The 21,431-nt window shown below is 47.6% G+C and overlaps 1 protein-coding gene across 7 annotated transcripts in view; it reads left to right on the top strand.

Moving 5' to 3' along the window:
* Window positions 1-21,431, top strand: part of ELF2 (E74 like ETS transcription factor 2) — a 300,035-nt gene that overhangs the window by 252,379 nt on the left and 26,225 nt on the right. For 5 of the 7 annotated variants that reach the window (XM_063920360.1, XM_063920362.1, XM_063920361.1 and 2 more), the window contains one exon: window positions 11,021-11,134. In XM_063920360.1, the coding sequence (XP_063776430.1) occupies window positions 11,021-11,134 (114 nt within the window). Of the gene's footprint in view, window positions 1-11,020; window positions 11,135-20,935; window positions 21,033-21,431 lie in introns of those variants that run through there. The other 2 variants (XM_063920366.1, XM_063920365.1) reach the window with 2 other exon arrangements.

Below are 21,431 nucleotides of genomic sequence, written 5' to 3'. Positions count from 1 at the left end.
CCTCCCTCTATGCCCCTCCTACTAGTCTCAGTCTCGGAAACTGTGCCCGAGGAGACGGACATACTTTGAGAGGCTATAAAGGATAGTGGTGAGATTCCGAACAAGCACAGACAAACCAGAGGAAAGCTATGCTAACCCAACTTTAACCAGGAACAGCAACAGCTGAACCAACAATACTTAACCAAATAACAGTGCAGGAATAACGAAGCATCGGGCGGGCGCCCAGTATCCTTTGCAGACTACGAGAAAAGGATTTACCGGTAGGTAATTAAAATCCTATTTTCTCTTACGTCCTAGCGGATACTGGGGTTCCATTTAGTATCATGGGGTATATATGGATCCACTAGGAGCCATGGGCACTTTAAGAATTTGATAGTGTGGGCTGGCTCCTCCCTGTATGCCCCTCCTACCAGACTCCGTTTAGGAAATGTGCCCGGAGGAGCCAGTCACGCTTATGGAAGCTCCTGAAGAGTTTTCTGCATTTATTTTTCTGTTTGTTATTTTCAGGCAGGTCTGGATGGCACCATTGGACTCACAACCAATCTACTCCTGGATCACGGCTGGATTCTAAATCTTTCGAAATCTCACTTAGAGCCAACTCGGAGGCTCCCATTTCTGGGAATGATACTGGACACACAGTCGCAGTAAGTGTTTCTTCCGTTGGAAAAGGCATTGGTAATCCAGTCGATAGTGCGGGATGTCCTGAAGCCAACCCAGATATCGGTGCACCTATGCGTTCGCCTTACGAGGCTCTTCAGTACGGAAGGTTTCGTGCATGACCCTTCCAGCTTGATCTGTTCAACAAATGGTCCGGTTCACATTAACCAGAGGATCCTTCTGTCGCCAAAGGCCAGGATCTCCCTTCTGTGGTGGCTACAGACTTCTCACCTTATCGAGGGCCGAAGGTTCGGGATTCAAAACTGGATTCTGCTTACCACGGACGCAAGCCTCAGAGGTTGGAGAGTGGTCACTCAAGGGGTGCAGTTTCAAGGAAGATGGTCAAGTCAGGAAGTTGTCCTTCCAATCAACATTTTGGTACTCGGGGCTATATACAACGCCATTCTGCAGGCCTGATATCTTCTTCACGATCCGGCCATTCAGGTCCAGTCGGACAATGTGACGGAAGCAATGTCAGAGGTGTCAAGAATTCTCCTCTGGGCAGAAAAGCACGCTGCTGCGTTGTAGGCAGTCTTCATTCCAGGAGTAGACAACTGGTAAGCAGACTTCCTCAGCAGACACGACCTGCCCCCGGGGGAGTGGGGCCTACACCTGGAAGTGTTCAGGTGCTTGACACATCGGTGGGGATATCCACAAATCAACATGATGGCTTCTCATCTCAACAAGAAGCTCAAGTGGTATTATTCTAGGTCGAGAGACCCACAGGTAGTGGCAGTGGATGCTCTGACGACTCCATGGGTCTATCAGATGGTGTACGTGTTTCCTCACTTCCTCTGATCCCAAGAATTCTGAAAAGAATAAAAAGGGAAAAGGTTCAAGCAATTTTCATTGCTCCGGACTGGCCAAGAAGGGCCTGGTATGCGGACCTTCTGGAGATGCTCCTCAAAGATCTGTGGCCTCTGCCTCTTCGCGAGGATCTTCTGCAACAGGGCCCCGTTCGTCTATCAAGACTTACCACAGCTACATTTAACGGCATGGAGGTTAAACGGCTTTTTCTAGCCAGGAGAGGGATTCCTGATAAGGTCATCCCGACTTATGATCCAAGCCAGGAAGGGGGTAATGTCTAAATATTACCACCATATTTGGAAGAAATACGTCTCTTGGTGTGAGAGCAGAAAATATTCTGCGGTGGAATTTCAGCTGGGACGTCCCCTGCTTTTTCTGCAGTCGGGTGTGAATGTGGGCCTACGTCTAGGCTCCATAAAAGTCCAGATTTCGGCCTTGTCCATTTCTTTCAGAAACAATTGGCTTCTCTTCCTGAGGTCCAGATGTTCTTGAAAGGTGTTCTGCACATCCAACCTCCCTTTGTGCCTCCCACGGCACCTTGGGATCTCAATTTGGTGCTGCAGTTCCTCCAATCGGACTGGTTTGAACCGTTACAGGAGGTAGATGTTAAATATCTTATGTGGAAGACAGTCACACTGTTGGCCTTGGCTTCAGCAAGACGTGTGTCTGAGCTAGGGGCGTTCTCACAAGAACCCCTACTTAATTTTCCATGAGGACAGAGCTGAACTCAGAACTCGTCAGCAATTCCTTCCTAAGGTAGTGTCCGCGTATCACATCAACCAACCTATTGTGGTTCCGGCTGTTACGGACACCTCTGCTACTTCAAGGTCTTTGGATGTTGTGAGGGCTATGAAGGTGCACGTAGAGAGGACAACTTGTCACAGGAAATCCGACTCGCTGCTCGTTCTCTATGATACCACTAAGATTGGGTGTCCTGCTTCAAAGCAGTCCATTGCTCGCTGGATCAGGCTCACTATCCAGCATGCTTATTCCACGGCAGACTTGCCGAGGTTGTGGGGTGTCTCTGCTTTACAGCTCTGCCGAGCAGCTACATGGTCAGGTTCGAACACGAACACGTTTGCTAAGTTTTACAAGTTCGATACTTTGTCCTCTGAGGACCTTCAGTTTGGTCAATCAGTTCTGCTGGAACCTCAGCACTCTCCCATCCGGTTTGGGAGCTTTGGTACTTTCCCATGGTACTAAATGGAACCCCAGTATCCTCTAGGGCGTAAGAGGAAATAGGATTTTTTTAAATTACCTACCGGTAAATCCTTTTCTCGTAGTCCGTAGAGGATACTGGGCGCCCGCCCGGTGCTTCGTTATTTCTGCTCTGTTACTTGGTTAATTATTGTTTGGTTCAGCTGTTGCTGTTCCTGTTTCAAGTTTGGTTAGCATGGCTTTCCTCTGGTTTGTGTGTGCTGGTTCGGAATCTCTCCACTATCCTTAGCTATCCTTCTCTCAAAGTATGTCCGTCTCCTCGGGCACAGTTTCCTAGACTGAGTCTGGTGGGAGGGGTATAGAGGGAGGAGCCAGCCCACACTATCAAATCCTTAGTGCCCATGGCTCCTAGTGGACCCGTCTATACCCCATGGTACTAAATGGAACCCCAGTATCCTCTACGGACTACGAGAAAAGGATTTACCGGTAGGTAATTAAAATCTGCTCCAGTGTGTACCCAGCTCAAGAGATTTTACAGTATACCTTTCTAATATCCCAATTTTAAATCAAGGCACATTTACAATCATAGCAACTTTGTTTTCTCCCACGTCCATCCCTTCACTTTTGTTGGTCGATTGTTGCTGTAGTTCTAACTTTATATGGAGATAGATATATCTATCTATCCATCCCTCTCTCTCTCTCTCTCTCTCTCTCTCTCTCTCTCTCTCTCTCTCTCTCTCTCTCTCTCTCTCTCTCTCTCTCTCACACATACATACATACATACATACATACATACATACATATATATATATATATATATATATATATATATATGTGTGTGTCTGTATGAAATCATTCAAGCTCATGTAAAATGAATTTGCACCATTACACCAGGAATATGGTTGTGTAAATATGTACTGTTATATTGCTTCCTATAATTTGTCATTTTGGAAATGGGTCTGTCTCATATTAGACAGAGCGCTGTGGCTGTTGGACAGCATACTGTAGGTTCCATGTAGAGGTTAGCCTTTGGTAGTCTTGCCTATCTTTGGTATGTGATGATTTAACCCCACGGCGAGTTCAATGACTTTAGCAAAGCTAGTACAAGGTGAATGTGTTTAGTCACAGACTAGTCCTATTGTGTTCCCTTTATTCTCTATGTAGCTATCTGACACAAGATTTTCTGTTGCAAAATTAGCTTTTCTCCCTCCTTGCAGTGTACAGTTGCTCAGATAAGCCCTGTTGCTGGACTGAGTTACGCTGGTCTGCTAAGGTTCCTGCTTTTAAATTCTCTTGTGCAGGAGGCATGGGAAAGGGTCACCTAAAGATAGGCTCAGGCAGTGCTGTCTGCTGTCTGGGGATGGCTCAGCTGTGAACACATTTCCATAAATGGCAACAGCAATTTGAGATGGCACCTTGCATGGGGAGAGGATGTGGAGCAGCAGGTGCTGGTGTGCCTTTATTACTCCTTACACTTGGCAGAGAGTTCTCCCCAATTCTTCCAGAGGATGGCTTCTTTGTGTTTCCTGCCTCACTGTAGTCTCTGACTCTGCCTGCCAGTGTTTGCTTGTTATATTGCCCAAGTGTCATTGCAGAGATTTGTTTTAAATGAAACACATGCACGCCTCCTTAAAGGCTTGTTCACACATCACCAGTCTTGTGTTTTTTATTTTATTTACTATGCTGATGTGAACAACTACGTGTGTCTAGCTTAGGCAAAACCTCCATTCAGACAGTGTGAAAACCACACATAAACATAGATATACATTATTTTACCAAATATTAGTTATTGCCCAAATTAGATATGTATAATTCCCTTTTCTGTACATGCTGTTTGCTTTGTGCAAATGTATATAGTGAGTATACAAGTACAGATATGCTTTGTACATCAGAACTATGCAAGTTTGCTCACCCTTCAGTATTGTTCTCGTATGCCCCCATCTATGCTATATATATGATCCTTTTAAATCACATGGACTGTGCAGACAGCCATGATGACAAAGCCATATCATATTCCTGGGCTTTGTATTTTGCATACCTCTTCCACCTATTTTACAGCTTGAAATACTGTTAAATATGTCACTTTGCTTCTTTTTGAAATGATACGTTAAGTCCTGAATTAGAGGTGAAAAGAAGTAGCTGTCATCAAATACAGTAACACACACATATATTTATTTTGGTTTAAAGGTTACCTCTGTCAAAGGACATTTCTCTAGCATCCATAAGGGATATTGTGGACACATTAGTACAATGGGGTATAGACGGGGTCCAAAGGAGCCAGTGCACTTTAAATTTCTTCTACTGGGTGAGCTGGCTTCTCCCCTCTATGCCCCCTCCCACAGGCAGTTTAGAAAAAAGTGCCCTCTGGAGAGGATGCACATCTCTGCAGCTCCAGAGCTTTTCTTGTTTTTATTTTAAAACTTGATTATTTCAGTATGCTGTTTAAGCAACAGCATACCTGCGCTTTGGGAGTTAAAGGAGGGGACGGTCACCGGCCTCCTGAGGTGCAGAGCTGCTTCCCTGCTGCAGGACCACCGTCCTTAGGGGTTGTTTGTTCAGCGGGGCACTGCGCCTTGGCTGTCGCAACCGCAGCATGCCGCACACCCCTAACACTGCCTGAAGGTGATCGTTGGTGATTAGTACACATCGGGGGCCCTGCTAGGGGGGGTCCCCCTGTTCATGGTGCGGCAGAAGCGCGGGTGAGGCAAACGGGTCCCTGCGTGAGACTGGCTAGCGGTGGCTGTACCAAGCATTCATGTAAGGCTACAGCATGATTAGGAGACAGGGCCAGTATAAATATAACAAGGTAGCTCCGGCGCCATTGCGGGGGAGCGGAGCTACATTAGAGCGGGCTCAGCTGCGTTTTGGCGCCTTCCTCTGCATAAGCAGCAGCAGCAGCCTCACACAGCTCCGCCAGTCTGTCACACGCTGGATCACTTGTACAGGGTGTTAAATAGGGGGGGGGGGGGGATGCTCATTGTGCACATATTATTCCTTTGAGGGAATTACATAGTATAAGCATTTCTCACTGTTATCTAAAAACGCTGTCAGCCTCACTGGGGCTCTGCAGCGTTGGGTGTGCTGGGTCCTCTCTTCCTCTGCGTCTCCTCTCACATGCAATAGGGTAGGCTTGCATTGTAATCAGTCTGTATTGTATGTGTGTTGTGTTTTTTCATTATGGTGAAACAAAAGTTATGCAGTGTATGTAATGCCAGATTCTCCGGTCTTTCATCTGGTTCCATATCATGTGAGCAAAATGCTGTGGACAATCTGGGGGAGAGTCATGAGCCCACCTGGCTGGGAGCTATCAAAACTATGATGTCTGATATGTCATCTCTGCTCACTGCAAATGCCAACAAAACACAAGAACTGCAAGAAGCAGTGGCAGATCTAGCTGCCAGGGCTGCTGATCCCCCATCCCCCCCTTTCTACTGCAGGTCCACATAAACATGCTTTACCTGCACTTCTATCAGATACTGATGATGATATATAAGATGATGGGGAAGGTGGGTATTCCACTCCTACACAGGGTATTGAACCCCTGATTTTAGCTATAAGGGATGTGCTAAAGCTCCCCCTAGAGGACGATGCAAATCAGCAGTCGTTTTTCCTCCCTCAAGACAAACTGACTCACATTTCCTGATTCTAAAGAATTGGATGATTTATTTAATCTGGCCTAGAAGAATCAAGATTAAAAAAAATATCCGGTGTCATCGTTTTTTGCATACATTCCCCTTTACCCCTGAGGGTAGAAAATTCTGGGAAGAATCTCCGGCTGTAGACGTCTCTGGCCTCTCTAAAAAGGCGGGTACTTCCATGCCGGGCTCCTTTACGGTAAAGGACCCGGGGAATAGGAAAATTGAGGGGACACTAAATTCTGTCTACATTACTGCAGGGGTATCTCAAAGACCGGTCATTGCAGGTTCCTGGATGACGCATGCAATTCACACCTGGGCTACTCAAATTCAGGAGGGTTTCTCGGGTGACATGACCCTAGTTACTACGGTGACCTAACTGAAACACATTCAGGACACTGCAAGAGTTCTGTGTGACTCCCTAAAAGAGATTGGCAATATTAATGCTAGAACCACTGCTATGGCTGTGTCAGCACGCAGAGCCATATGGTTGCGTCAGTGGATTGCTGACTCCAAACGCAATGTGGAATCTCTTCCCTTTACCAGTGAATGGCTCTTCAAAGGCGAATTGGACGCATGGATCTCCAAAGCTGCTGCTCGGAAATCCACGTTTCTTCCCTCGGGGGCTCCGCCTGCTAGACGTATCTACCCGGGACGGTCTACTCAGTCCTTTCGGTCCACCAGTTTCGATCTAGGGCCAGAGGTACAGCCAATGCAGCTATAGGCACCAGGGGTAAACCAGCCGTTGCCGGTCACATCTGGGAAAGTTCCTGCCAGGACGCCTGAGTAAGGGACCTTATTTCTCAGGGTTACAAGTTGGAGTTCGAAGGTGCTGCTCCCCAAAGATTTTTCAAATCAAGCTTACCAGCTTTGGAAATATGCATGTTACGCTACTACAGGCCATCACAAAGTTTGTCCAGTCCCAAGTCATTGTTCCAGTACCCCTGCAACAGCAAGGACAAGGTTACTAATCCAGTCTGTTCGTTGTGCCAAAACCGGACGGATCTGTGAGGCCAATTTTGAAATTGAAGTCCTTGAATCCTTACCTAAAGGTTTTCAAATTCAAGATGGCATCTTTGCGAGCAGTGATCGCAGGCCTGGAACACAAGGAATTGCTAGTGTCCCTGGATATCAAGGACATCTACCTCCCTATCCCAATTTGGCCTCCTCATCAGGCCTATCTTAGGTTTGCCCTGCTGAGCGATCACTACCAATTACAGGCATAACCCTTTGGCCTGTCTACAGCTCCGAGGGTGTTCACGAAGGTGATGGCAAAAATGATGTTCCAGCTCAGGGTCCAGGGGGGTCAACGTGGTCCCTTACCTGGACGATCTCCTGATAAAAGCGAGTTCCAGGGAGCTCCTACTGCTCCATATAGATCGCACTATACGCCTTCCATCAAAGCACGGGTACATCCTCAATCTACAGAAGTCCCACCTGTTTCTGGGAATGCTACTACATACTGTAGCGCAGAAAGTGTTCCTCCCAGAGGACAAAGTGAGAACTCTTCAGGAAATGGTTCGCCTGGTTCTCTGACCGTGTTGAGTTTCCATTGTTGGGAAAGATGGTAGCCTCGTACGAGGCCATCCAGTATGGACGGTTCCATGCCAGACCCTTTCAAATGGAAATCCTGCACAAGTGGTCCGGTTCCCGTCTTCAGATGCACAGGATGATTCAACTGTCACCCCGGGCCAGGATTTCACTCCTGTGGTGGCTGCAGTCTTCCAATCTCCAGGAAGGTCAATGCTTCGAGATTCAAGATTGGATCCTCCTCACGACGGATGCAAGACTGAGAGGATGGTGGACTGTCACCCAAGGGGTGCAGGTCCAGGGCTGGTAGTCTGCCCAAGAGGCCCTACTTTCGATAAACATCCTGGAACTTTGGGCAATTTACAATGCCGTGATTCTGGCATCCCTTCTGCTCCAGGATCAAGCAATCCAGGTACAGTCAGACAATGCCACGGCTGTGATGTACATCAATTGACAAGGAGGGACAAAAAGCATGGCCTGCATGCGAGAAGTATCAAGAATACTCCTCTGGGTGGAAAGAAATGCACTAGCACTGTCCGCAATATTTATTCCGGGAGTGTTCAATTGGGAAGCGGACTTTCTGAGTCGCCACGACCTCCACCCTGGGGAGTGGGGCCTACATCCTCAAGTGTTTCAACGGATCATCGACCGGTGGAGTTGCCCCCAGATCGATATAATGGCGTCTCGCCTCAACAAGAAACTCCTATTGCTTGCGAACCAGAGACCCTCAGGCGTGCGCAGTGGATGCACTAACGTCGCCTTGGCCTTACCAGCTGGTCTACATATTTCCTTTGATTCCGTTGATCCCAAAGGTGCTCGAGGATCCAACATCAGAGAGTACAAGCAATTCTGCTTGCCCCAGAGAGCGTGGTACGCGGATCTTATGGACATGTCCGTCGAAGACCCTTGGCCTCTGCCACCCAGTCTACCCAGTCTTACGGCGGCTTCGTTTGACGGCATGGAAGTTGAGTGGATCATCCTAGCTCACAAGTGACGTTCCAAAAAGGTCATTGCCACTATGGTGCAAGCCAGAAAACCTGTGACGTCAAAACGTCTCTTGGTGCGAGAAACACACACACCCATCTGGCGATTTTCACTTGGGAAGATTCCTTTGTTTCCTGTAGGCTGGAGTGGATCAAGGCTTACGTCTGGGATCCATTAAAGTTCAAATTTCGGCTCTCTCAATCTTCTTCCAAAAGAAGTTGGCTATACTGCCTGAGGTTCAGACCTTCTTGCAAGGGGTGCTTCACATCCAACCTCCGTTTGTGCCGCCAATGGCTCCTTGGTATTTGGATGTGGTATTGCGATTTCTACAGTCCTTCTGGTTTGAACCTCTGATGACGGTAGAAGACAAGTGCCTCACGTGGAAGACAGTGATGTTACTGGCCCTGGCTTCTGCTAGATGTGTCTCAGAATTGGGGGCCTTATCGTTTAAAAATCCGTATTTGGTCCTTTGAGGACAGAGCTGATCTCAGGACAAGACAGCAGTTTCTGCCAAAGGTTGTTTCCGCCTTTCATCTGAATCAACCTATTGTGATTCCGTCCTGTTCTGACACTTCTCCTCTGGAGGCATTGGATGCTGTGCGTGCCTTAAAGATCTATGTCATGCGTACAGCTCGGATCAGAAAGACTGATTCCTTGTTCGTGCTCTATGATGCACAGAAGAAGGGTTGCCCTGCTTCAAAGCAGTCCATTGCTCGTTGGATTCGACTTACTATCCAACAGGCCGATGTGTCGGTAGCCTTATCTGTTCCTAAGTCTCTAAAGGCCTACTCTACTAGATCGGTGGGCTCTTCCTGAGCGGCTGCCCGTGGAGTCTCGCCATTTCAATTATGCCGAGCTGCTACCTGGTCGTGGATGAACACCTTTGTGAAGTTCTACAAGTTTGATACCCTGGCCAAAGAGGATACCCAGTTTGGGAAGGTGGTGCTGCAGATGTCTCCACATGTTCCCGCCTGTTCTGGAAGCTTTTGGACATCCCCATTGTACTAATGTGTCCCCAATATGCCTTGTGGATGCCAGAGAAAATAGGATTTTAAATACCGACCAGTAAATCCTTTTCTCGTAGTTCATAAGGGATATTGGGCGCCCGCCTCTGTGCGGTGACTTTCTGCAGGTTCTCTGTTAGGTGTTACCTGTTCAGCTGTTGTGGATTATGTTGCCAGACGTTGCTGGCCCAGTTATGTTATGGTGTGCTGGTGTATACATCTCACCACACTTCTCATTGTTATGTTCCTTCTCTCAAGTATGTCCTTTCTCCTTTGGGCACTGTTTTACCTATAACTGCTTGTGGGAGTGGACATAGAGGGAAGGAGCCAGCACACCCAGTGGAAGAAATTTAAAGTGCACTGGCTCCTTTGGTTCCCGTCTATACCCCATCGTACTGTGTCCCCAATATCCCTTATGGACTACGAGAAAAGGATTTACCGGTAGGTATTTAAAATCCTATTTTTTGATAGTAGTGTAAAGTATAACTCATCATTGCAGAATTCAGTGCATTATTTCTGGTAAAATCTCTTGATGGTGACTGGGGGCTATGTAATTGTTTTGTGCGACCAGCACAGATGCTGCACTTACTGCAGATGTCTATGCGCACCCTCCTGTGGGACATGTGCGTAAAACAGGCCTTCAGGGGTGCCCGCATGGGAGAAGCTGTTTAACAGATTAGGGCGTGGGAATTAAGTGCTTCCTTGTGGCTGGTTGCACAAAACAATTGAATAGCTCCCGCTCATGTTTGATAGGCACTACAACACCCAGAAACAATTGAATCTCCTCACTAGGTGACAGATTTATTAAGCCTGGTGAAGTGATAAAGTGGAAGGTGATAAAGTACCAGCCAATCAGCTCCTAACTTCCATGTTACAGGCTGGGTTTGAAAAATGACAGGAGCTGACTGGCTGGTGCGTTATCACCTTCCACTTTATCACTTCACCAGGCTTAATAAATCTGCCCCTATGTGTCTTGTGTTTAATATGTACCTTCATGTACTATTCTTCCTGTATCTTGAAAACAATATCTATATATGAAAAAGGAAACTTGTGCCATCCATTGACAAAGTACGGGTTCAGATGCACAAGTTTTACATGCTAAATCATCTACCTTTCTGTTTGTAAACCTTTTTTAGTTGTTCTTGTTTCAAAAATCCACTAGCCTTGATCATGAAACAAAAGTTTTATCAACAGTGACTGTTTCATTTGGTGTGATTATCTCTCATGAATCCCTTTCTTTTCCAGTTGAGGCATCTGTACACGGTAGCAATGTCCACTGCACAGACAAGACCATCGAGGCAGCAGAGGCTCTGCTACACATGGAGTCTCCCACCATCCTGCGGGACTCCAGGAGCCCAGGTACATTCTACTTGTTTATCATCTGCAGCAATCCAGGAATTGTGATATACTTGTGACATGATTCTTCACTATCTTATAGCTATTAATTTCAGTGAGAACAGACCGCTCACACACACACACAGAATACTTATTATACAGTTAGGTTACAATAGTAATTGCATATGAAGTCTTGCTGACTTTCCTGTAGTAAACTGGACATCAGCAATTGCTAATGGCCAAGCAACAATACAGAGCTGGGGATTACGGTTACTTGCCAATTCAGGAACATTCTTTTTTATGGAGATTCCGAGCTTTTCCAGGCAAAGTTGTACATCCTGCTTGATGAGTCCTGATTAATGTAAAGATGAGTAACCCACACAATTTTAACCATGGACATTTACAGTCTTTATCAGAGCTGCACTTCCTAATTGTGTATTAGGGGACAATGGACAGATACAAATAATAATGCAACTTTTAAAGGGAAGTCTGTACAATACCTATACTCAAGTGTAACAACATATTGCCTTACCACAACTGATAGGTGAGGTACAGACATTTTCTATGGAGTAGTTTGAATGAGCTTCTTATGCTACTTATTCATTTTGGTTATTTACACTGTAGAATTATGAGGAGGCTGACAACGTATGCAGTGGTGAGGCAGAACTCCCCCCTCCACTTCCAAGGACTGGTATAGATTAATGATCATATAAATTACACAGCCAAATGTGTATGTCTTCCTGCAAAGTAGCTGTAAACCATTTGTGGATTGTCTTTAGGAATTATGGTTTTAAAAAAAATAAAAAAATATTTTTTTAAAGCTAAAATGATGTCTTTTGTTTTTATGTACTGCTTGTGGTTAATGGTAAATATTTGGTATGCACCCCAATACTGTGTCTGTTGTTGTGCTGGGTACCTAACATATGAGACAGGGACTACCAACTGCTGGTCAGTGTGCTAATCTGCTGTGGACATGAAGAGGTGAAAGATATCTATCTGGATACACCTGTTAGTTAAATATCTAGTACATGACATTAGGCAGTGGTTACTGTTATTGCAGCATTTACCCAGTTGTTTGTCTTGAAGCACGGTTTCATCCTTTAAGACAATATGTGACTTAGGGCCTCATGTGAAAGAGCTGCCATTTTTGGTCACAGGTAGAGACGGGTTAAATGCTTGTGCTGTCAGTGTTTATTAATGTTACTCCATTAGCTGATTGTGTATTCTGCATGTTGCTGATCATTTATAATACTTCAAAGGCTGCACACAGATGGGAGGGTGGGCATGTGAGAGCAGCTGCTGCATCATGACGTACTGGAACTCTGTTTCTGCGTGCCTTTATCTATAGCCTTTTACATTGGATCCAAGTTTTATCTACCTTTTATTCATTTTACAACTGCATCCTGTCTAGCCTAATTAGTATGTATGCACTCTTGTCCTTATCTCATCTTCTTTTGGAGATATTTATTGTGATGATTTAAAGTTCCCCTAAACATAAAAAGCTTATTAATGTAAATCAAGAAGGCCTATGGCAACCCGTGTGCCAGTTTTTAGGAGCAGTTCAGTGGTTTTGGGCACCCGTTAATTATCACGCTTGTTGCTTCCAAAGTGTAAGCGGCTGCGGCACTCATGCCTGATCGGAACTATAATTTAATTGCTCCGTCAGTTGCCCACTAATTAGCGTCACCTAAAATCAATTGAATCTCGCCATTGAGTTTAGTTTTTATTCACTATCTCCCCCTCTCAATAACAACTGTGGCAGTCCCGTTATTGGGACTTACGATGATACTGACAGTTTCCGTTCATCCTGTGCTGCACAGTAGGTCTGAAACTGTAGAGACAGTGCCTTGCTAAAGTATTCACCCCCTCTAAATTTTTCATGTTTTGTTGCCTCACAACCTGGAATTAAAATGGATTGTTTGAAGGTTTGCATCATTTCATTCACGGAACATGCCTACAACTTTGAAGATGGTGTTTGTTTGTTTTTTCATTGTGAAGCAAATAACAAATAGGACAAAATAACAGAAAACTTCAGCGTGCATAACTATTCACCCCCCTAAAGTCAGTACTTTGTAGAGCCACCTTTTGTGGCTCTACACCACCGTGTTTCACTGTCCTAGTGGATGCTGGGGACTCCGTAAGGACCATGGGAATAGACGGGCTCCGCAGGAGACATGGGCACTTTAAGAAAGAATTTAGATTCTGGTGTGCACTGGCTCCTCCCTCTATGCCCCTCCTCCAGACCTCAGTTTGAATCTGTGCCCGGACGAGCTGGGTGCTTTTCAGTGAGCTCTCCTGAGCTTGCTGTGAGAAAGTATTTTGTTAGGTTTTTTATTTTCAGGGAGCTCTGCTGGCAACAGACTCCCTGCATCGTGGGACTGAGGGGAGAGAAGCAGCCCTACTCTCTGAAGCTAGGTCCTGCTTCTTAGGCTACTGGACACCATTAGCTCCAGAGGGATCGTACACAGGATCTCACCCTCGTCGTCCGATCCCAGAGCCGCTCCGCCGCCCCCCTCGCAGAGCCGGAAGACAGAAGCCGGGTGAGCATGAGAAGTAAGAAGACTTCGAAATCGGCGGCAGAAGACTCCGGTCTTCTCTGAGGTAACGCACAGCACTGCAGCTGTGCGCCATTGCTCCCACACACCTCACATACTCCGGTCACTGTAAGGGTGCAGGGAGGGGCGCCCTGGGGCAGCATTTGGACCTCTTTTTGGCAAAAGTGAACATATATACAGTTGGGCACTGTATATATGTATGAGCCCCCGCCAAGGAAATACATATTTAAGCGGGACAGAAGCCTGCCGTCGAGGGGGCGGGGCTTCTTCCTCAGCACTCACCAGCGCCATTTCTCTATCGTCCTAAGTGGATGCTGGGGTTCCTGAAAGGACCATGGGGAATAGCGGCTCCGCAGGAGACAGGGCACAAAAAAGTAAAGCTTTACTAGGTCAGGTGGTGTGCACTGGCTCCTCCCCCTATGACCCTCCTCCAGACTCCAGTTAGATTTTGTGCCCGAACGAGAAGGGTGCAATCTAGGTGGCTCTCCTAAAGAGCTGCTTAGAGAAAGTTTAGTTTAGGTTTTTTTTCTTTACAGTGAGTCCTGCTGGCAACAGGATCACTGCAACGTGGGACTTAGGGGGAAAGTAGTAAACTCACCTGCATGCAGAGTGGATTTGCTGCTTGGCTACTGGACACCATTAGCTCCAGAGGGATCGAACACAGGCCCAGCCGTGGAGTCCGGTCCCGGAGCCGCGCCGCCGACCCCCTTGCAGATGCTGAAGCGTGAAGAGGTCCGGAAACCGGCGGCTGAAGACTCCTCAGTCTTCATAAGGTAGCGCACAGCACTGCAGCTGTGCGCCATTTTCCTCTCAGCACACTTCACTGGGCAGTCACTGAGGGTGCAGAGCGCTGGGGGGGGGCGCTCTGAGAGGCAAATATAAACCTTATACAAGGCTAAAAATACCTCACATATAGCCCATAGGGGCTATATGGAGATATTTAACCCCTGCCTGACTGGAAAAATAGCGGGAGAAGAACCCGCCGAAAAAGGGGCGGGGCCTATCTCCTCAGCACACGGCGCCATTTTCTGTCACAGCTCCGCTGGTCAGAACGGCTCCCAGGTCTCTCCCCTGCACTGCACTACAGAAACAGGGTAAAACAGAGAGGGGGGGCACATTAATGGCTATATATATATATATTAAAGCAGCTATAAGGGAGCACTTAATATAAGGATATCCCTTGTATATATAGCGCTTTGTGGTGTGTGCTGGCAGACTCTCCCTCTGTCTCCCCAAAAGGGCTAGTGGGTCCTGTCTTCATTAGAGCATTCCCTGTGAGTTTGCGGTGTGTGTCGGTACGTGGTGTCGACATGTATGAGGACGATATTGGTGTGGAGGCGGAGCAATTGCCAAATATGCAGATGTCACCCCCCAGGGGGTCGACACCAGAATGGATGCCTTTATTTGTGGAATTACGTGATGGTTTATCTTCCCTTAAACAGTCAGTTGAGGACATGAGGCGGCCGGACAATCAATTAATGCCTGTCCAGGCGCCTCAAACACCGTCAGGGGCTGTAAAACGCCCTTTGCCTCAGTCGGTCGACACAGACCCAGACACGGGCACTGATTCCAGTGACGACGGTAGAAATTCAGACGTATTTTCCAGTAGGGCCACACGTTATATGATTTTGGCAATGAAGGAGACGTTACATTTAGCTGATACTACAGATACCGTAAAACAGGGTATTATGTATGGTGTGAAAAAACTACAAACAGTTTTTCCTGAATCAGAAGAATTAAATGACGTGTGTGATGAAGCGTGGGTTGCTCCTGATAAAAAGTTGATAATTTCAAAAAAGTTATTGGCATTATACCCTTTCCCGCCAGAGGTTAGGGCGCGCTGGGAAACACCCCCTAAGGTGGACAAGGCGCTCACACGCTTATCCAAACAAGTGGCGTTACCCTCTCCTGAGACGGCCGCACTTAAGGATCCATCAGATAGAAAGATGGAAGTTATTCAAAAGAATATATACACACATGCAGGTGTTATACTACGACCAGCTATAGCAACTGCCTGGATGTGCAGTGCTGGAGTAGTTTGGTCAGAATCCCTGATTGAAAATATTGATACCCTAGATAGGGACAATGTTTTACTGTCGTTAGAACAAATAAAGGATGCATTTATCTATATGCGTGATGCACAGAGGGATATTTGCACACTGGCATCTCGGGTGAGTGCTATGTCCATTTCAGCCAGAAGAGCCTTATGGACACGACAGTGGACAGGCGATGCGGATTCAAAACGTCACATGGAGGTTTTGCCGTATAAAGGGGAGGAGTTATTTGGAGTTGGTCTATCAGACTTGGTGGCCACGGCTACTGCCGGGAAATCCACTTTTTTACCTCAAGTCACTCCCCAACAGAGAAAGGCACCGACCTTTCAACCGCAGCCTTTTCGCTCCTACAAAAATAAGAGAGCAAAGGGCTTGTCGTACCTGCCACGAGGCAGAGGAAGAGGGAAGAGACACCAACAGGCAGCTCCTTCCCAGGAACAGAAGCCCTCCCCGGCTCCTGCAAAAACCTCAGCATGACGCTGGGGCCTCTCAAGCGGACTCGGGGACAGTGGGGGGCCGTCTCAAAAATTACAGCGCGCAGTGGGCTCACTCGCAGGTAGACCCCTGGATCCTGCAGATAATATCTCAGGGGTACAGGTTGGAATTAGAGACGGATCCTCCTCATCGTTTCCTGAAGTCTGCCTTACCAACCGTCTCTTCCGAAAGGGAGAGGGTGTTGGAAGCCATTCACAAGCTGTACGCTCAGCAGGTGATAGTCAAAGTACCCCTATTACAACAAGGAAAGGGGTATTATTCCACTCTATTTGTGGTACCGAAGCCGGATGGCTCGGTAAGGCCTATTCTAAATCTGAAGTCCTTGAACCTCTACATAAAAAAGTTCAAGTTCAAGATGGAGTCACTCAGAGCAGTGATAGCGAACCTGGAAGAAGGGGACTTTATGGTATCCTTGGACATCAAGGATGCGTATCTACACGTTCCGATTTACCCCGCACACCAGGGGTACCTCAGGTTCATTGTTCAAAACTGTCACTATCAGTTTCAGACGCTGCCGTTCGGATTGTCCACGGCGCCTCGGGTCTTTACCAAGGTAATGGCCGAGATGATGATTCTTCTTCGAAGAAAAGGCGTATTAGTTATCCCATACTTGGACGATCTCCTAATAAGGGCAAGGTCCAGAGAACAGCTGGAGACAGCTTTAGCACTATCTCAAGAGGTGCTAAGACAACACGGGTGGATTCTGAATATTCCAAAATCCCATTTAATCCCGACAACTCGTCTGCTGTTCCTAGGAATGATTCTGGACACGGTTCAGAAAAAGGTTTTCCTTCCAGAGGAAAAAGCCAAGGAGTTATCCGATCTGGTCAGGAACCTCCTAAAACCAGGAAAAGTGTCAGTACATCAATGCACAAGAGTCCTGGGAAAAATGGTGGCTTCTTACGAAGCAATTCCATTCGGCAGATTCCATGCAAGAATATTCCAAAGGGATCTGTTGGACAAATGGTCAGGGTCGCATCTGCAGATGCACCTGCGAATAACCCTGTCACCAAAGACAAGGGTGTCACTTCTGTGGTGGTTGCAGAAGGCTCACCTATTAGAAGGCCGCAGATTCGGCATTCAGGATTGGATCCTGGTGACCACGGACGCCAGCCTGAGAGGCTGGGGAGCAGTCACACAAGGAAGAAACTTCCAGGGAGTATGGACGAGTCTGGAAAAGTCTCTTCACATAAACATTCTGGAACTAAGAGCAATCTACAATGCTCTAAGCCAGGCGGAACTTCTCCTGCAAGGAAAGCCGGTGTTGATTCAGTCGGACAACATCACGGCGGTCGCCCATGTAAACAGGCAGGGCGGCACAAGAAGCAGGAGTGCAATGGCAGAAGCTGCCAAGATTCTTCGCTGGGCGGAGAATCACGTGATAGCACTGTCAGCAGTGTTCATCCCGGGCGTGGACAACTGGGAAGCAGACTTCCTCAGCAGACACGATCTTCATCCGGGAGAGTGGGGTCTACATCCAGAAGTCTTCAACATGTTAATAGACCGTTGGGAAAGACCAATTGTAGACATGATGGCGTCTCGCCTCAACAAGAAACTGGACAAATATTGCGCCAGGTCAAGAGATCCACAGGCAATAGCTGTGGACGCACTGGTAACTCCTTGGGTGTACCAGTCAGTGTATGTGTTTCCTCCTCTGCCGCTCATACCAAAGGTATTGAAGATCATACGGCAAAGAAGAGTAAGAACAATACTAGTGGTTCCGGATTGGCCGAGAAGGACTTGGTATCCGGAACTTCAAGAGATGCTCACGGACGAACCGTGGCCTCTACCTCTGAGAAGGGACCTGCTACAGCAGGGTCCCTGTCTTTTTCAAGACTTACCGCGGCTGCGTTTGACGGCATGGCGGTTGAACGCCAGATCCTAAAAGGGAAAGGCATTCCAGAAGAAGTCATTCCTACCTTGATTAAGGCACGGAAGGAAGTCACCGTGAAACATTATCACCGCATTTGGCGAAAATATGTAGCGTGGTGCGAGGATCGGAGGGTTCCGACGGAGGAATTCCAACTGGGTCGTTTCCTACATTTCCTGCAATCAGGATTATCTATGGGTCTCAAATTGGGATCCATTAAGGTTCAAATTTCGGCCCTGTCAATATTCTTCCAAAAAGAATTGGCCTCTGTCCCTGAGGTCCAGACTTTTGTCAAGGGAGTACTGCATATACAGACTCCTGTGGTGCCTCCGGTGGCACCGTGGGATCTAAATGTAGTTTTAGATTTCCTCAAATCCCATTGGTTTGAACCATTGAAAAAGGTGGATTTGAAATATCTCACATTGAAAGTGACTATGTTACTAGCCCTGGCCTCTGCCAGGAGAGTATCTGAATTGGCGGCTTTATCTTATAAAAGTCCTTATCTAATCTTCCATTCGGATAGGGCAGAACTGCGGACTCGTCCGCATTTTCTCCCAAAAGTGGTATCAGCATTTCATCTGAACCAACCTATTGTGGTGCCTGCGGCCACTAGCGACTTGGAGGACTCCAAGTTGTTGGACGTTGTCAGAGCCTTAAAAATATACATTGCAAGGACGGCTGGAGTCAGAAAATCTGACTCGCTGTTTATATTGTATGCACCCAACAAGTTGGGCGCACCTGCTTCTAAGCAGTCGATTGCTCGTTGGATTTGTAACACAATTCAACTTGCACATTCTGTGGCAGGCCTGCCACAGCCTAAAACTGTAAAAGCCCACTCCACAAGGAAGGTGGGCTCATCTTGGGCGGCTGCCCGAGGGGTCTCGGCATTACAACTCTGCCGAGCAGCTACGTGGTCGGGGGAGAACACGTTTGTAAAATTTTACAAATTTGATACCCTGGCAAAGGAGGACCTGGAGTTCTCTCATTCGGTGCTGCAGAGTCATCCGCACTCTCCCGCCCGTTTGGGAGCTTTGGTATAATCCCCATGGTCCTTTCAGGAACCCCAGCATCCACTTAGGACGATAGAGAAAATAAGAATTTACTTACCGATAATTCTATTTCTCGGAGTCCGTAGTGGATGCTGGGCGCCCATCCCAAGTGCGGATTATCTGCAATACTTGTACATAGTTATTGTTAACTAATTCGGGTTATTGTTAAGGAGCCATCTTTAAGAGGCCCTTTCTGTTGTCATACTGTTAACTGGGTTTAGATCACAAGTTGTACGGTGTGATTGGTGTGGCTGGTATGAGTCTTACCCGGGATTCAAAATGCCTCCCTTATTGTGTATGCTCGTCCGGGCACAGTACCTAACTGGAGTCTGGAGGAGGGTCATAGGGGGAGGAGCCAGTGCACACCACCTGACCTAGTAAAGCTTTACTTTTTTGTGCCCTGTCTCCTGCGGAGCCGCTATTCCCCATGGTCCTTTCAGGAACCCCAGCATCCACTACGGACTCCGAGAAATAGAATTATCGGTAAGTAAATTCTTATTTTTTTCTCCACAGCTCCGCTGAGAGGAAGCTCCCCAGGCTCTCCCCTGCAGATACACGGTAGAAGAGGGTAAAAAGAGAGGGGGGGCACATAATTAGGCACAAAAATCAATATAAACAGCAGCTACTGGGTTAACATTAAGTTACTGTGCTATTCCTGGGTTTATAGCGCTGGGGTGTGTGCTGGCATACTCTCTCTGTCTCTCCAAAGGGCCTTGTGGGGGAACTGTCTTCAAAAAGAGCATTCCCTGTGTGTGTGGTGTCGGTACGCTTGTGTCGACATGTTTGACGAGGAAGGCTATGTGGAAACAGAGCGGGAGCAAATGAATGTGGTGTCTCCGCCGACTGCGCCGACACCTGATTGGATGGATATGTGGAAGGTTTTAAATGATAATGTTAATTCCTTGCATAAAAGGTTGGAAAAAGCTGAAGTCTTAGGACAGTCAGGGTCTCAGCCCGTGCCTGATCCTATGTCGCAGAGGCCGTCAGGGTCTCAGAAGAGCTTACTATCCCAAATTGTTGACACAGATACCGACATGGATTCTGATTCCAGTGTCGATTACAATGATGCAAAGTTACAGACAAAATTGGCTAAATCCATCCGTTATATGATTATAGCAATTAAGGATGTGTTGCACATCACAGAGGAAACCCCAGTCCCTGACAAGAGGGTTCATATGTATGGGGAAAAGAGGCAGGTGGTGACCTTTCCCCCGTCACACGAGCTAAATGAGTTATGTGAAAAGGCTTGGGAATCTCCAGATAAAAAACTGCAGATTTCCAAACGGGTTCTTAAGGCGTATCCTTTCCCGCCAACGGACAGGTTACGCTGGGAATCCTCCCCTAAGGTGGACAAAGCTTTAACACGCTTATCCAAGAAGGTAGCCCTGCCGTCACAGGATACGGCTACCCTCCAAGATGCTGCGGATAGAAAGCAAGACATTGAGGTACCTCACTGAGGCCAGCGATCGCGTCGGCCTGGGTGTGTAGTGCTGTAGCAGCATAGACTAGGGGTGGGCAAAATACGGCCCGCGGGCCGGATGCGGCCCGCAAACCGATCCTACCCGGCCCACTGCTTCCCCCCAGTGCGCAATGACAAGCGGCCCGACAGGCTGAGCTGCTTGTCATTGCTCTGCAGTACCTACACGCCGCCGGCGCCCGTCTCCCCTGCTGCTGCTGCACGGCGCCTGCCACACTTATCTTCTTGCCTTGTAGCCTCCCCCTGCCGCCTCCAGTGACAACGGCAGTGTTCATGGTCAGCCAAAAAGGGGCGGAGCTATGCGAGGACGAGGGGGCGGGGCTACACGGACCTCAGGGGGCGGAGCTACACGGGACAAGAGCAACTGCTACTGATCCATCCTTCCTGCCACTGCCAGCCAGCCAGATAAGTTAATGGAAAAAGTGAGTAAGAGAGAGAAAGTGTATTTGTGTGTGTGTATATATATGTGAGAGTGTGTGTATATGTTTGTGTGTGCAGGCAGTGGCGTCAGACTGTTTTTAGGTTAGGGGGGAGATCTTTAGCGCTCGATGTACCACCCCTAACCCCCCCCCCCCCCCCGTGTTCTGTCACTGACTTAACCCCACATGTTCTGTCACCGTGTCACACCCCCGTGTTCTGTCACTGTGTCACACCCCCGTGTTCTGTCACTGTGTCACACCCCCCGTGTTCTGTCACTGTCACACCCCGCATGTTCTGTCACCGTGTCACCCTCAGTGTTCTGTCACTGACATAACCCCACATGTACTGTCACCGCGTCACCCCCGTGTTCTGTCACCGCGTCACACCCTGCGTGTTCTGTC

The sequence above is a fragment of the Pseudophryne corroboree genome, chromosome 1, assembly GCF_028390025.1.
Source record: "Pseudophryne corroboree isolate aPseCor3 chromosome 1, aPseCor3.hap2, whole genome shotgun sequence".
NCBI classification, from domain to species: Eukaryota; Metazoa; Chordata; class Amphibia; order Anura; family Myobatrachidae; genus Pseudophryne; species Pseudophryne corroboree.
The sequence above is the reverse complement of the archived record's forward strand: the minus strand, read 5'-3'. Positions and strand labels throughout refer to the sequence as shown.